Here is a 16132-nt window from a genome sequence, read left to right on the forward strand (position 1 = left end):
TCCTAAAACAAATACAACCAGTTATGAAACATTAAATAGGTAGTGAGTGATTTTGCTTACACTTTTGGCATTTGTGAGGTTTTAAAGGGAATTATTTGAATGGTGTGGGACAATTTGGGAAAGCTAGAAATGGGTATTTAAGTTGATGCCTCTAATTTCAATAAACATTAATACCAAATACAGGCATCTTCATCGGCCTCTCTACTTAGAGCTAAATTCTTCAAAAGCACCCTAGCTTATCACTTACTGTGCTCCTAACTGAATCAAGCTTCTGGAAACCAAATAAGGGAGTCAAGAAAGTGAAAACTAAACATATCTGTTTTATATAATAAAAGTTATAGGCAGAAAGATGGAGACAGTTATAGAACCCCATGGCTATTAACACAGTAACCTGTCAGATCCTCTGCCTAGATTCCCACTGATTAGCCATGCTCAATAATGAAAAACAATTCCAGTATCTCATCGTGTAGTATATAGCAAAGGCAGGAGGAAATACAAGGCAAATCTCCAGGGAAAATCTTTGGGTGGTCATTGGCCAACATGGAAGGGCTCATACACAAAAAACAAAATGAGACAAAACAAAACTAAACAAAACAGACTTCCTCCAGAGGTTCATTTAAGAAGCAGTAAAATTTCCCAGCATTTAGTCTGATTATTCCACACTCAGAGACAAGAATTTCCCTTACTCCTTTCGTGGATAAGTGAGGTAGGAGACCTGTTCTTTGATGAGTTTGTCACTCCTTTTACCCAAGAGACACAAATGGCCAAGTCCCTCAGTCTCACCCCAGAGAGAGGAGGATTGGGGGGAGGGCAGACCAGACCACTCACCTGGTGGATGACGTAGATGCCATAGTCCAGCTGCTGTCTCTGCAGGAAGGGGTGAAGGTGTTCGAGCAGGTACATCAGGTGTTTCTCTCTGTTCCGGTGAGGAATGAGGATGGCGACCCGCTGTAAGGCCTTACATTCCTCAGGGTGATGCCGGCCTCTGTGCACTTGGGGATTTTTTGCCGCCACTTCCTCCAGAGTGAGGTCTGGTTTGAAAACGAGCTTGTTCGGGCCCTCTGTAGTAGAAACAGAACACAGGAAATGACCGTGGCTATCTCATCAAGGGCTGACAGGGGTAACATGAGCACTTACATAATGCACTTAGAACACTATCTGACCACACCTTGAGAACCAGAGGAGTGCTGGCTTTTATTATTATTACTTTAAAGGCTCATTCGGTCATGAACTATAACCAGAGTCATGTGACCCAGGTTCCCAGCTGCAAAAGGAAGTAAATGACACATAAGAGCATTCTCTTGTGGCTGGGTAACTGACTCTGGGTCTGCGACCCATCTGTGAGGGGGAGATGGCATTCTGTCCCCGCGGCTCTGGTAAAGAGCAGAGGTCAGGGCTAGACTAAGTAATTTCAAATTGCTCAAATCCTTGTTTCCTTCTCAAAATTCCAAAGGGGGATAAAGTCCCTTATAAATCAGGAGCACTCCATGGAATCAAGCTCATGGGCAAGGCCATTCTCCCACTCTGTCTCTGAGCTCCAGGAAGCTATCCTTGCTCACTGAAGGTAAAACCACGAAAGGAAACAGCAACCAGCCTCACGCCTCACCCAACAGCAGTATGTAGGCACAACACCCTAACTCTCCCCTGGGCCATGGTAGCAGATGCCCCCCAACACCGCATTTGCCCAGTGAGTCTCGACACATCCTGAGTGGATGAAAGCGAAGGCCATGCATGGTAACCAACCTCGTGCAAGCCTTTACAGATTAGGCCAAAGCCACCGGCCCTCATCCTCAATCTGAATTAACAGCGAACACTGGTGAGAAAGGAGGCAGAACTCTGGTCAGAGAACTCAGCCATGCGTTTTTGAAACTCCATATACACCGCTCAGGCTGTAACATCTGCAGATGCTGGCATGTTGTGCACTCCTCCCTGGAGCAAGGCAGTCGGTACCGGCCCTCCCAATGTGTGAGCCTCCATGCCTTGCTCCGTGGGACCACCCCTGCCTGGCCATGGCTGCTTGGACGAGGTGCCAGGGTCTGTGAAGCAGTTCAAAGGCTCAGCCCAGCAGCACCAAGGGCAAATAACTGCTTCCAGCCATCTAGAGAGACTAACTGGCCCGTAAGGAAGAGCCTTTCCTGAAGGTGTGAGGCACAGAGGTGGCAGGCAGTGATGCCCGAAAAGCCACCAGTAGGAAAATGAGTTGCATGGGGACGCCTGGATGGCTCAGTCAGTTAAGCGGCTGCCTTTGGCTCAGGTCATGATCCCAGGGTCTTGGGAATGAGTCCCGGGGCTCCTTGCTCGGCAGGGAGACTGCTTCTCTCTCTGCCTCTGCTCCTCCCCCTGCTCGTGTACGCTCACTAGTTCTCTCTCTCTCTCTGACAAATAAATAAATAAATAAATAAAACCTTAAAAAAAAAAAAAGAAAGAAAGAAAGAAAGAAAATGAGTTGCGTGAAAGGCAAGCTACCAGAGCTGCTAGGAGGGGATGGTGTTGAGAAGGCTTCCTATGTAGCCTATAAACAAACCCACCGAGTGAACCTAAGCCTCCATTCTTGGCCCCTGAAAGAGCCCCCTGCAACAAGTCTGATACCAACTTAGTCCCCTTGCTCACTTTCCTCCTGTCTTAACTTTGTAGGTGCCCTAACCTCCTACAGGGCCTGCTTCTGATCCCTCTATCAGTCTCCCCGCCCTGCGCATAGCATCTTCTCAAATTCTGTCCCTTCTCGGTCCATCTTAGTTCATCACTACTTTTGTCACCCTCTCGATCCAGGTACTTCCTCCGTACTGGGTCACTGCCCGTCTCTTTTTAGGAATACTTTTATTGTTTAAATATGTTGTGAGAACTTTGAACAAGGGAGATAACACAGTCAGATCTGCCTTTTAACAACCCATTCTCCCATCTGAACTTATATCACTTGTGAGCAAAATAATTTCCCTCACAACACGATCAGGACCCCATGACCAGAAATAATATTTGGCTTTTCCAAGACTGAGTTAAAGGGAAGCAGTATGACAACAGGAACATGGTACAAGACTGTGATTCAATTAGGAAAGAAGGTCTGCAGGTGTTTCTGCAGCTAAGAGCAAGAAGCCACCCCACGGAGGGCTGCTGTAGTGTATGGACTTCTCTGAGAGAGAAGTCATCTAAATTGGATTTTTGATGATCAAAGAGAAATCCACCAGGCAGTCATAGATTGAGAAAAGGCATTTTGGAAAGAGGAAACAATTTAAGGCTCGGAGGAGTATCTAGAGAACTACAAGCACTTTGATAGTCTGGAGAATCAGAGGCCTCATAGAATCTCTGTGGGTTATTTCTAATATCTCTGTGGAGTTTTCCCTCTCTAATTAACGTGTTCAATAAAACCAACTTGCTGTTAATTTAAATAGAAAGGCAAGACACCAAGGGGAATCAGAACGTTATTAAAGAAAGAAATAAACACTAAAGACAACCATGAAAAACCCACTCGGTCTTTCCCTTGACTCTATACTTTTGGCCAAGGGAATGTTCAGATGTGACAGGAGTGGATTTCTCCACCTGTGCTCTGTGGATGCCAGGAGAAGGACAGACCCAGGCTAGCTCACTGGTCCCAGGAGGAGAATGTGAGACCCATGGAGCAGAGCCACCAGCCTAGATCAACGGACCCCCAGTTCATCTGGCAGACTTGTAAACTAAATACAGTCCAGTGACATGTGGGTCTGAGGCTCCAGTGGCTTGGTAGTAAAACTGGGCATATTCATATAATGGAAGATGGCGTGCACACAGCACTATGGATACACCTCACACACACAACTCTGAACAACAAGCCAGACACAGGAGAGACCACAGTGCATGTTTCTGATGATGTAAAGTTTAAAAAACAGGAAAATGCCTGGTGTTGGAATCTTGAAGTAAGGGTCATGACTGAAGGAAGCATGAGAATTTCCAGGGTTCTAGAGGATTCCATTTCTTAATTTACACACCTATCATACACGTAGGTTCATTTTGTGAAACTTCACCAAGCTGTATGCTGCTGATTTTTGTGTTTTTCTGTATAAATGTTACTTTAACTAAAAAGTCTACACAGCACTTGTAAAAAAGAAAACACGAAAAGCCTTACTGAGGTGCGGAGACACAGAAGGGCAGTCATCCAAGTCTGCTTTTTTCATGGAGTCTTCCTTAGTCAGAGTTTCTTCCTTCCCCCAAACCAGGACCTTGTTGAAATTAGCCATGAAGTCCTTTGCTTTAGGAATGTCTTGAATAGCCCCCACAAAGTAGTTACTGGTGGCCCACCCAACCACTGTCAGGCACAGGAGAAAAAGCAACAGCAACCGGACTTTGTAGGAGAGGTGAAAAGTCAGCAGGTAGCCCATGTCTGTTATACTGTGAGAAGTATGTATCTCTCTCTGCTTCGCTGCAGGCGGGAAGCTTCAAGCTCCACTTTCCCAAGCCGATGGCAAACTTGGCAACAACCAGGGACAGGACGCCCGCTTTTGCTCAGTAGTTCTGTTCCAGCAGCCTCTGAAAGGCAATCACAAAGACATGTTGTTTCACATGGAAATCCTATCCTCAATGATACACACCAGCAGAGACTGAAAACCTAAACCCAGTGGGTCTTGACTAACAATAATGGGAACGCTCCAACGGGGACTCAGAGGTCAGAAAATCAGAGATTTCAGGGCTAGAGGGTTCCGACCATCTATATACTCCAGGAATTCTCTCCAGGTTACCACCCAGGCTGTCGGTCTCCCAAGAAGAAAGGCGTTTCCAGATGTTACACAGGAGGCAAAGGTAAAGAAGAGACCGTGAATGCCTCCTCAGCTCTGAGGGGGGCACAGCCCAAAATACTGCCCCCCCCAATTTTTTCTTTAATGGCCCCTTCCTAACACAACTTTAAGATAAGGTTGACAGGGATGTCTGGATGGCTCAGTCAGTTAAGCCTCTGCCTTTGGCCTAGGTTATGATCCCAGGGTCCTGGGATCAAGCCCTAAATCGGGCTACGCTCTCATCAGGGAACCAGATTCTCCCTCTCCCTCCACCATTTCCCTTGCTTGTGCTCTCTCTCTCTCTCTCTCTGACAAATAAATAAAATCTTAAAAAAAGAAAAAAGAAGACAAGGTTAATAACATGTAAAATCTTTTATTTTGACCCAAAGAGAAAATAAGGAAAAAGACAAAAGCTCTTCTCTGTGACAGCTAGAAAAACTTGTTCCTCAACAATAGGCAATAAAAACCAAGGCTGTTTCAGCTATAAATGTTACATTCACAACGAGGCACTGGCAAAGGGCACATCCCAACAGGTTGTGGGTGAGGGCAAGAAACATAAAAGGATGTTGACACAGGGGCTCAGTAATCCATATGACTAACAGGCAGACTACAGTACAGCGTTTATGATAAGGGTTTGAATTTAGACAGAAACAACAGCTCCACCACATATCAGCCATGACACCTCAAGCCTGTCACTTAACTGAGCCTTAGTCTCCTCACCTGTAAAATGGGGATAAAAATAGTACCTCTCTGGAGAGGTTATGGTGAGACTGAATGACCTCATGTATTAACACGGAGTGTCAGCCCCCCTCTGATGCATAGTGAGTACCAACTAAGTGGTCACAACATCACTGCTCTTGTTGGCATATTACGTCCATTAAGTGATTCTAGACCAAGGCTGGCCAACAGGTGGACACACCGGGTGGCTGCCACAAACATCGTGCTATTGTACTATTCTCACTGTCAGCTGATGAATTGCCATTCTGATTTCATACTAGGCAAGCGTGTGGTGAGATAGTATGAATTCACCTCTGAGAGGTGGCTATGCGCTTAATTATTGACAAAAATCCAGTTTCAGAGGCCACAAAGCAGAGGGCCCACCCTGGACCACAGTGAAGGCATGAAGGTGATGAAGGCTACTTGGCAAGCCCACCCACCCCCGCCGTGGGGACAGCCAGCAATTCCCCCCACATCCTCCCTCCATTGCCAAAATGACCTCTCTTCTCAAATTCTAAGCATGTTATCACAAGGGTGCAGAAAATGCTAAAGAAAGCCAGGGCAGTGACCGTCTTCATAGCCAAACATATCCTTAGTTAAATGGATAGAAGGGAGACCAAAATATTTTCTGTGCCAAGTAATGACATGAAAACAGGTATGATTAAATCTTAAATAATAAAAAGTAAAACAGAAATGCTGTATGTGTATATGAGTACCACTAAAATTATAGAAATAAAATATATAGAAATATAGCCCAAAGCTAACAATAATTGCATTAGGAGTATGGGATTAGCCAACAGTATTTTTCTCTCTTTTATTTTTGGAAGTTTTGTATATGTACTTCAATCTTTTCATAATAAAAACAGTTTTTAAACTGGTTTTTTTTTGAGCTTTAACATTTTACTTATTTGAGAGGGAGAGAATGAGAGAGGGAGAAAACACACAGAGCAGAAGCTGGGGCGGTGGTAGCAGAGGACAAAGCAAACTCCCCCATTGAACAGGGAGACAGACATGGGGCTGGATCCCAGGACCCCAGGATCACGACCTGAGCCCAAGGCAGACGCTTTACCCACTGAACCACCCAGGTGCCAGTGTTTGCTTTTTCAAATTAGACATAAGGATGTGGTAATTCACTGTGAAAAACAAAACAAAACAAGCTTTGCACCTCTCAAGATAGTCCCCTACTTACTGAATGGTAGTATTCCAAAAATTTAGCTGTAGGTTAGTTCAAAGGATACCTAGAAAGCATTTCTCTCCAGATTCAATGTTATAAAGGGAGGTCAGGTCCCTGGGTCAAACCACATAAGAGAACATTTGACTCAGGAAGCAATTAAACAGTATTACCCATGTTTAGGGTCTTGCGAAAGTATCACAAGAAATTGATGCTGAAGGCAGTAATAACGGCTAGTAAGAAGGGTGATTTATTTGTGCATTTACTCTATGGCATGCACTGGGGTTAAATCGCTTGTATTAATTTACCTAATTCTCATTCTCAACCTTGCGAGGTAAGAATCATTAATCTCTTCATTTTATAGAGGAGAAAAATGAAGGTTTAGAGAGATTAAGGAACTTACCCTCGACCACACAACTAGTAAGTGGTGGAGCTGGGGTCTGAGTACGCAAGGCCGGGCCCAAAGCTTTCTGCGATTACCTTCACACGGGCATTCCAATCTCTCTCCTCACCTAGGTCCTGGGTGCACCCAATGCTAACCCTTGAAATATGCAGAGTTCCCTCTGGCTTCCTTCCGTCTCTCCTGTATCCCCCTGTCCCTTTCCTTTGGGACCATGTTCATGAGCTTCCTGAATCTGTTCTCTTCCTTCCAGGAAGTCTGCAGGTTCCTGGGGCCAATCAGACAACCTCTTGGGCACTTAACTGCAGGGGGCTTAACTGCTGGAATCAGCAATAGTGTTTTTCTTCTTTATTTAAATTCCAGTTAGTTAACACACAGTGTAATATTAGTTTCAGGTATACAATACAGTGATTCAACACTTCCATCTCGTTCTTAGAAAATTTAGACTGAGAACATTGTTTTTCTAAGAGCTGCTTAGAGAGGAACAGTTCCCTGGCTGAAGAGACTTCCGACCACAGAGGTTATACAGTGTTAGAAGCAGAAAGGACCAGAACGCACACAAGTCCAGCACCCTGTCCTGTTACAGCAGGAGGAAGAATGGCTTAGAGAGATTTAACCTCCAGCCAACCAGGAGCAAGCTGGGAAAAATCGTAGTCGAATATTGCTAAACTGCAGCCCATGGAATTTAGCCAAAGAAAAGAAATGTATTATAAAAGCAAGGGGTCATTCTTAAGGATTACTTATTAGAGTTTCACTGGTAACGTGGCTTCTTGAGTGGATCTAGTTAAAAATAATCACTTCCCCCTTTTTATAAGTCTTAGTGCCATTCTCAAAACCGACAGTCTTAGGGAGCCAGCATGAAGGAAGCTCACGTGTGAGGTCTCCTTGGTTCCTGGGAGTAAAAATGTGAGGTGTGAAGGGTCTGTAACATCCATCCAGCAGTCTTTCAAAAGAGAGCTCCCACCCAGCCTGCTTATGGGCCAAGTGACTGAAGGCAATCCCTCTCACCATGTTTATCAAGCTGTCAAACATAAACACACACACACACACACATCTTAAAACGTTGCCATAAGAGGGGCACCCGGTGGCTCAGTCAGCTAAGCATCTGCCTTGAGCTCAAGTCATGATCCTGGGGTCCTGGGATCGAGCCCCACATTGGGCTCACTCAGTGGGGAACCTGCTTCTCCCTCCCTCTGCCTGCCACTCCCCCTGCTTGTGTGCTGTCGAATAAATAAATAAAATCTTAAAAAAAAATGTTGCCGTAAAAATTTAATGAGAGAATACACCCAAACACACCTGGTACATTCCCAGGAACATAGTAATCATTCAGCTGTTTACCAATGTGATTCATGCTCAGACTTTACCAGACTGCTAACCATGATAATATTATCTTGGGAATTACATGTTGACACACAGCCAATTTTTATTTTCCATTTCTCTGTTATTTCCTATTTCTCTTTTAATGGGTTCTATTACCTTTACAATTGAAAAAATAATGATTTTCAAAAGAAAGTTCTTTTGAAGGCTGGTAACTCTTGGCTAATGTTTGGGAAAATGTCACTAGATGAGACTTATTTATAGTAACATATAAGTAATTGAGAGACCCTGAACCTTTGGGACCTTGGAAAGAGTTTTCTTTTTCAATGAAAAAAGCGATAGGAAAATTCTGACCATAGACAATAAATTCAGGTAATGTGAAAGAAGTTATTTTATGGCAAGAAGTATTTCCTAGAAGTCGGCCCTATAGTTCAAAATGATGTTTTCACACGTTTTCTTTTTCCTACTCCCAATGCAACCAGTCTTTTCTGAGCATCTGCTATTAACAGGCATAGTACTCGGCACCGAGGGGATAAAAAAGGGAGTTAAGGTAGCGTCCTTACACATAGTTTATTTCAATCCTTTCTTAGACTTTGATGACTGTTTGTTTTAAAATATGCCAGCCCCATCCCCTGAAAATGGAGGAATAGATGAAACTAGATTGGCAAAATACTGAGATGTATTGAAACTAGCTGATAGGTACCCAAGGGTTCATTTTCCTTTTCTCTCTACTTTTGTGTATGCTTAAAATTTCCCATAATAATGAAACAAAAATATCTAGCAAAGAAGATAAGCCATTAACAAAAGATAAATCAGCATGAGCACTAAGTATCATTTTTGGAGAATCTCCACAGATACACATTTTTGTATCATGGGGGCGGGAGGGAGGATACCAGGTGTCACTTCATAAATATTTACTACTACAAATTTATGCACCAGGAAGAAAGGGTGTGGTCTTCATTTAGCAGCTAAGAGTGCCAACGCAGCCTTCCAAACCCATGTGGTTTCCAAACCCATGCAAGCACAAGGCATCTCAGAGTGGGCACGATGCAGCCCCAGGCAAGTGATCCTACTCCCTTGGGCCTCTGGAGCATCAGAGGGGAAAGGCTGATAATTTGCTACTCCTCTTACTCCTGCGGAGTTCCTGAGAGCTGTGTTTGCACACACATTGTCCTACCTTCTTTGGGCCTCTGATATTCATCTCCTCTACCTGGCTTCTGAGTGATCACTGCCCAGACCCCAGTGGTTCCCTGGGTGGGGGTAAGGGGGGGATGTAAGGATGACAGCCACTTACAAATACAAATCATTTAAACTAAAAGACTAAGCTCTGAATGACCAAAACTGGAAGCATTTGAGCAAGAAAATAATGATGGCATTGTATTTTAACCCACAGAAAAAAATGAATATCCTTGAGTCCATACTGATACAAATGATCAAATAAATAAAAGGGAGGAAAAGGGCAGTTCTTCCAGGAACCTCTCAATTAATAAGGAAGCAGGAGATGGAAAAATAATCACCACTAGGCAAACACTACTCTAAGAATTGTTGCAGACAAGATCCGTCAATGGGTATTAAAATGAGTAGGTGAAAATCTGAGTATAAACAGAATGAACAGAATTTGTATAGTCTCAAAGTATGTCGCCCAAGATAATTACTAGTTGCCCAGGGAAAGACAGTAACTTCACAGTGGAGAAACAGAGATTTCACCCTCACTATTACGAGTGATATGACCTATCAACCTCACAAATCAATGATCTTTTAAATTCCCCAAAATAACTAATCAGCACTCTTCAAAATGGTTAAAATAATGAAAGACAAGGAAAAACTGAGGAACTGTCTCAGATGGAAGAGACTAAGGAGAAATAACTAAATACAATGTAGGATTCTGGAGAGAATATCAGAAAAACAACAATTATTAGCCGGTAAGTTAATGAAGTTCAAATAAAATCTGGAGTTCAGTTAATAGTATTGATAATTGAACCATGGTTATGTAATGGTCTAATATTAAGGGAAGTTGAGGATTTCTCTGTACCATGTTTGCAACTTTTCTCTAAGTCTAAACTTAATTAAAAGTTAAAATTTTAAGTCAGACTGACTATAACCCAAGTCAACATAGGACAGTAAAATTAACTTCATTCTCAAAGAGAATCACTGTTTTTTTGTATTCCTAGACCTCAAATTAACCTGACACATAGCAGGTGCTGAATTTGGTAAATAACTAATGACTATCTAGAGTATACTAGCTGAAATACATAAGGTCTCACCATCACTCCAGGCAACTTCTAAAAACTAATGAGACTGGGCGGTGTGTGGGGGGGATGTAAGAAAAAATAAACATTAAGAAAGTAGAAAAAAACTGGGGAGCCTGGATGTCTCAGTCAGTTAGGTGGCTGCCTTCGGCTCAGGTCATGATCCCAGGGTCCTGGGATCCAGCCCCACATGTTGGGCTCCTTGCTCAGCAAGAAGCCTGCTTCTCCCTCTCCCTCTGCGTGCCTCTCCCCCTGCTTGTGTGCTCTCTCTTTCAGTTAAATAAATAAATAAAATCTTTTAAAAAAATTTTTTTTAAAAAGGGAAAAAATTAAATGGGCCTAAAATTCCATTATGGGAACATTTAAAAACTGAAAACTCACCCCCACTCTAGCTCCCTTGTATTTACTAACACCATCACTTTTCTAAGGGTAAAGAGTTTCCTCTCTAATAAATGGTACTTTCTCTTGGTCATGCCCACCACTTTCTGCTGAATATTCAAAAGCAGTGCTTCTCTCTCCTGATTCTGAAAGGAATTGCTGCTTTGACTGTCCCTCCCATTCTGAAGCCACGGGGCACAATGGAGCAGAGCCCCCAACTGCAGGCAAGAGTTGCCTGATGACCCTGCATCACCCATTTTAGAGCAGCAAGAGTTGCCCCCCAAAGGTCAGGAAACACGGAGTAAATGTAAATTTGTAGCAAAAGACTAAAGTTGTCTTCTATAGCATATGTTACACAGCATAACAGAATCCAAAAGAATTTCTGATGGGGAAGTTTAATGGAGATTCATGGTACAATTGGGAGTCAAGTTCAGGTACCACAGAGAGCCTGGGGCGGAGGTCAGAGTTCCCTTTCTGCAGTCATTAGGGGCACATCAATGAGAAGGCCTGACATGGCCTAAGGAAATGGGAAAAACAAGGCTCTGAAGTCACAAAGAGCTGAGTTCAAATTTTGTTACCAGATGCATGAATGGCTTGGATAAGTGAACAAAATTTCTGAGTCTGTTTTGCCATTTAAAAAGATTTTATTTATTTACTTGACAGAGAAAGAGAGAGCACAAACAGGGAGTGCAGAAGGCAGAGGGAGAAGGAAAAGCAGGCTCCCCACTGAGCAGGGAGCCTGACAGGGAGCTCGATCCCAGGAGCTCGACCCATGACCCATCACCCATGATGAAGGCAGCCTCTTAATCCACTGAGCCACCCAGGGGGCCCTGGCATTTATTTAAAAAGCATGTTTAACATGTTGTTCCAAGTATGCCCCCAGCAAATACAGTGGGAAATCTGTTAAAATTGCAGGTTCCTGGGCCCTACTCCAGAGCTAATGGGTCAGAACACCTAGGCGTGGGACTCAGAAAAATGAATTTTTAACAAGCTCCCCAGGTGATTCTTCTACCCATTAAAATTTGAGAACCACTGAAATGAGACAATGGGCCTAGAATGTAAGAGATCCTTCAGAAATGTTCATTTTCCTTCTAGTGAAGACAAGCAGTAAGAAGATCTGTGAGGGGCGCCTGGCTGGCTCAGCCAGTAGAGCATGTGACTCTTATCTCAGGGTTGTGAGTTCAAGCCCCCCACTGCTGTACAGATTACTTAAAAATGAGACTTTGAATAGCTTTTGATTTCATCATTTAATAACTTATTCTAAGGAAACAATCAGAAAGGCAGACCCCAATATTCAAGCCAACATTATAAAAATAACCCAAAATTGAAAAGAATCAGAATGTTAACAATATGGAGCTGATTTAATTAATTACAGTACCTCCATATGCCGGAACATATGCTTTTATTAAAAAAGTGTTTAAAAAATTAACCACATGGGGGACACCTGGGTGGCTCAGCTGGTTCAGCATCTGCCTTCTGCTCAGGGCATGATCTCAGGGTCCTGGTATTGAGCCCCAAATAGGGCTCCCTGCTCAGCGGGGAGTCTGCTTCTCTCTCTTCCTGGCCCCACACCATTTGTGCACACACCCTTTCCCTCTCTCACTCTTTCTCTCAAATAAATAAATAAAATCTTTAAAAACAACAACAACAAAAACTTAACTACATGGGAAAGTGCTCATGATAACAAAGTTGAAAAAAAAACCAACAAAAACATAATATAAAAACATACATATACAGTTCCAATTATTCTATGTATGGTGTATATGTCTTTTATATATAAAATGCCAAAAGGAGTGACTGGCGGTTGTTTGTCAATGATAAGATTAGGGAAATTGTGTTTTTTCCCCTGTCTGTTGTTTTTTCCTGATAAAATGACTATATAGAGTCCCTTCAAAATACATTAAAATGTAGAGATAACACAATAGACAGAATTATAACTTTCAGTTATGTAAGTTTGGCAATTCATTCATATAACTTTTAAGAAGATCTGTTCTGAAGAGGCCCCAACAAGCCCAAATCTAAACACACACACACACACACACACACAAAACCCACCTCAGAGGCTGTCAATAATTTTCAATGCCAGAGAATACTGCAGCTCCTCTCAGCTTGAAATTCCTTTTCCTAGGTTCTACTGCCAGACATTTTTATTTCAAGGGTTTGAGGTGATGTTAGGGAATCTCATTTTCAACAGGAACCTCGGTATGTTTGAGAAACCACTGTCCCTTGATGGCTTAAAAAAGAATAAAACCACCACTGACTTGCTTTTGATGTTCCCACTCTGAATAAAAGATCTTCCAAGAGGGGCGCCTGGGTGGCTCAGTGGGTTAAAACCTTTGCCTTCGGCTCGGGTCATGATACCAGGGTCCTGGGATCGAGCCCCGCATCGGGCTCTCTGCTCAGCCGGGAGCCTGCTTCTCCCTCTCTCTCTGCCTGCCTCTCTGCCTACTTGTGATCTCTGTCTGTCAAATAAATAAATAAAATCTTAAAAAAAAAAAAAAAGATCTTCAAAGAGATGGTTAGCTCTCAAATTATTTGTATGCATCTCTGGAAAAAGCACACATTATTATCAGCTCAGTTTAAAGTAGATACTAAATACTCTATCAAGGGGTATATAAAATACAGTAACAGAGCTCGTTTTATCCCCCCCCCCAAGATTATATGGTCAAACAATTCAGTACTTCTAACAGATGTTTCTAATCTGATCAAGGCACACAGACAGGAACCTGAAAATTTTTGCAATTTCATGGGGTTTAAAGGCTAATCTTGCTCTAGAAGATAAAATTCCAAAAAGATAAACTATGGTCCAATGGAGCATTATCTGCTCCCCTAGAGACACATTCCAGCACTCCTGCCCAGCCCTCCCGCCTAGGATAGCACTCCACCCGTCTTTTTAAGCCCTGTATCTCAGCCTGGACCCTAAATAATATACATTCCTATCCAAGATTCCTTGACTTTCTTGCATCTCCAACATATGATCTTCCTGTCTTAAAAAACTTAGAAATTAAAAAATTAAAACACACACACACACACTCCCTCTCCTCTCGTCAATCCTCAAATTACTATTTTCTTGCTCCTCCTTTTCATCACCAAAGGGCTGCAGAACCCTCCCTGCGCCCTGAGCGCCTCCAGGTCCTCAACCCTCCCCCACTCTTGATCACTTTGCAACCCAACGCACGCCCACTTTGTTAATTGCTCTCCTAAAGCTAGCAATCCAAAGGCCTTTTCTCAGTCCCAGTCTTCCTGGACTTTAATATTCTTTTCAAACTAGAGTTAGCCTTTATCTAACGGAAGACCGATCTACAGACGCCGACCGAAAGATGGGGGATGGACTGAGAGCCCGACTCCGGGCAGGTGTCCCTGAAGTACTTTAAAATCCAGGTTGACTCTGACAACTCGCGGGCCACACCAGGCCCCAGGCTGGCATCAGCCGATCGGTTTCCTAGGAGAAACCCTGGGAGAAAGGGCTCCGAGGAGGAAGGGGTTTTTCCACGTAGATGCGCCCGCGGCAAAAGAGGTGCTGGAGGACGACCCCAGATTAAGTGAGGCGACCCCTGAATCTCTCCCCACTTGGCAGCAGCTCGCCTGACCACCCCCCCAGCCCCCCCCATCCCCCTCCCGCCCCGCCGACAGCAGAGGGAGCGCGGCGGTGGCACGGGGCACCTGAGCCTCCGCAGGCCCCCAGTCCGGCCCCACCGCTGGGGCAGAGGCCAGACGGCCCCACCGAGACGGGCCGCGCCGGCTCCCCGCGCGCCCAGCCCGGTGCGCCCCACGGCGATGCCCACGCCGCGCCCGCCACCTCACCCCCCCTCCCCACCCCACCCCACCCCACCCCACAAGCACACACACTCCGCCCCGGACTGCGCGTCCAGGCGGCCGCGGAGGCCAGGCCCCGCGTACTCACCGCAGACGCTGCCGCCGTGAGCACTCCGGGATAAAGGGGAGGAGGCGAGAGGGGCCATGGGGGCCGCCCCCGCCGCCCAGGAGGAGGTTCCCGAGTGCGGGCTCCGCCCCCTGCCCGCCCCGAGAGTCGCGTCGGCTGTGGCCTGGGGGCGGGTCTACCGGCGTCTCAGCAAGCGTGGCGCTCCGCCCCCAGCCAGACGGACCCCACCCGGGCGATGGAAGAACTGGGAGGGAGAAAGAGGGGTGGACTTTGAGCGCTCTTAAAGCCTTGTGGCTAATAATGCGGAGCTAGGTGCTCGGTGCTTCCCACGTTCATCCCCGTAAATGCTCACAGAGTATCGGTTAGTTCAAAGAGATGGTTAGTTCTGGTTTTACAGACGAGGAAACTGAGGCTTCAGAGATTAGTAAACTTACCTTACATCACCCTGAGAGCTTTCAGTTTTCTCAACTACATAACGCACCAAATTACGTGCCTTTCCCATTTCGCAGGACGATTAAGAATACTAACTGAATAAATTGTGAGGAATCCTAACTTCTTCAAAGATACCATAACATAAAGTCAAGACAGAATCATATTTATAACTAAAGATTGAAGTGAAAAATCATGGTTTTTTTTTGTTTTGTTTTGTTTTGTTTTTCTGCTTAGGCAGGCAAGATAGCAGGCCAGATTCTCCAGGGCACCCTAGTACACTCGGGAAAGTAAGAGATTCTCCAAGAATTACCCCATCCCAGAAGGAACAAACCATGGGAAGAACCAGAACTGAGTCATTGAATTCTAAGCAGGAGAACTGGGCCTTTAAAGAGTTACCAAGTCTCCTGTGCTCTAAGCATAAGCAATAGAAATTCACTCTGAAGAAACCGCTTGATTCAGTCTCATAAGACTCACACAAATGCAAGTTAACAGCAATAACAAAACTGCCACAAGTAGGAGGTCACACTTAAGTGACAGAAGAACTGATATACCACAGATTAAGAGATTCTCTAACACAGAATACAGGACCTTTTTTTTTTTTTTTTTTGAAAAATTTAAAGGAAAAGAAAATAAAAGGACATTCCTGGAGATTACTTACCAATTAAGATGGAAATAGAGTACCAGTACTTTGGAGAAGTCTGGCACGTACCACCTTAATCAAGTACTCAAAGTTAAGTTCACCAGTAGTACAAATTGGCATCACACATGAGGTGGTATTCTAAGGACATGACATCACCTTTATTGTATTCCTGCCAAAAATACAGAATTGGAATTTAATCATGA

General features: G+C 44.3%; 1 protein-coding gene across 3 annotated transcripts in view; it reads right to left on the minus strand.

Annotated features, from left to right (window-relative positions):
- The window catches only part of B4GALT4 (beta-1,4-galactosyltransferase 4), a 28726-nt gene extending 13775 nt beyond the window's left edge, over nucleotides 1-14951 (minus strand). For 2 of the 3 annotated variants that reach the window (XR_004382047.1, XM_032852286.1), the window contains exons 1-3: nucleotides 14879-14914; nucleotides 4097-4497; nucleotides 829-1061 (exon numbers count right to left, since the gene is read on the minus strand). Coding sequence is in view for 2 of the 3 variants with exons in the window: in XM_032852286.1 (XP_032708177.1) it covers nucleotides 829-1061; nucleotides 4097-4349 (486 nt within the window). In the remaining variant the exon portion in view is untranslated. Of the gene's footprint in view, nucleotides 1-828; nucleotides 1062-4096; nucleotides 4498-14878 lie in introns of all 3 variants that reach the window. The other variant, XM_032852287.1, reaches the window with a different exon arrangement.
- Between the last annotated feature and the right edge of the window lie 1181 nt (nucleotides 14952-16132).

Source organism: Lontra canadensis, unplaced genomic scaffold (genome assembly GCF_010015895.1).
Source record: "Lontra canadensis isolate GAN:19392208 unplaced genomic scaffold, GSC_riverotter_1.0 scaffold6, whole genome shotgun sequence".
NCBI classification, from domain to species: domain Eukaryota; kingdom Metazoa; phylum Chordata; class Mammalia; order Carnivora; family Mustelidae; genus Lontra; species Lontra canadensis.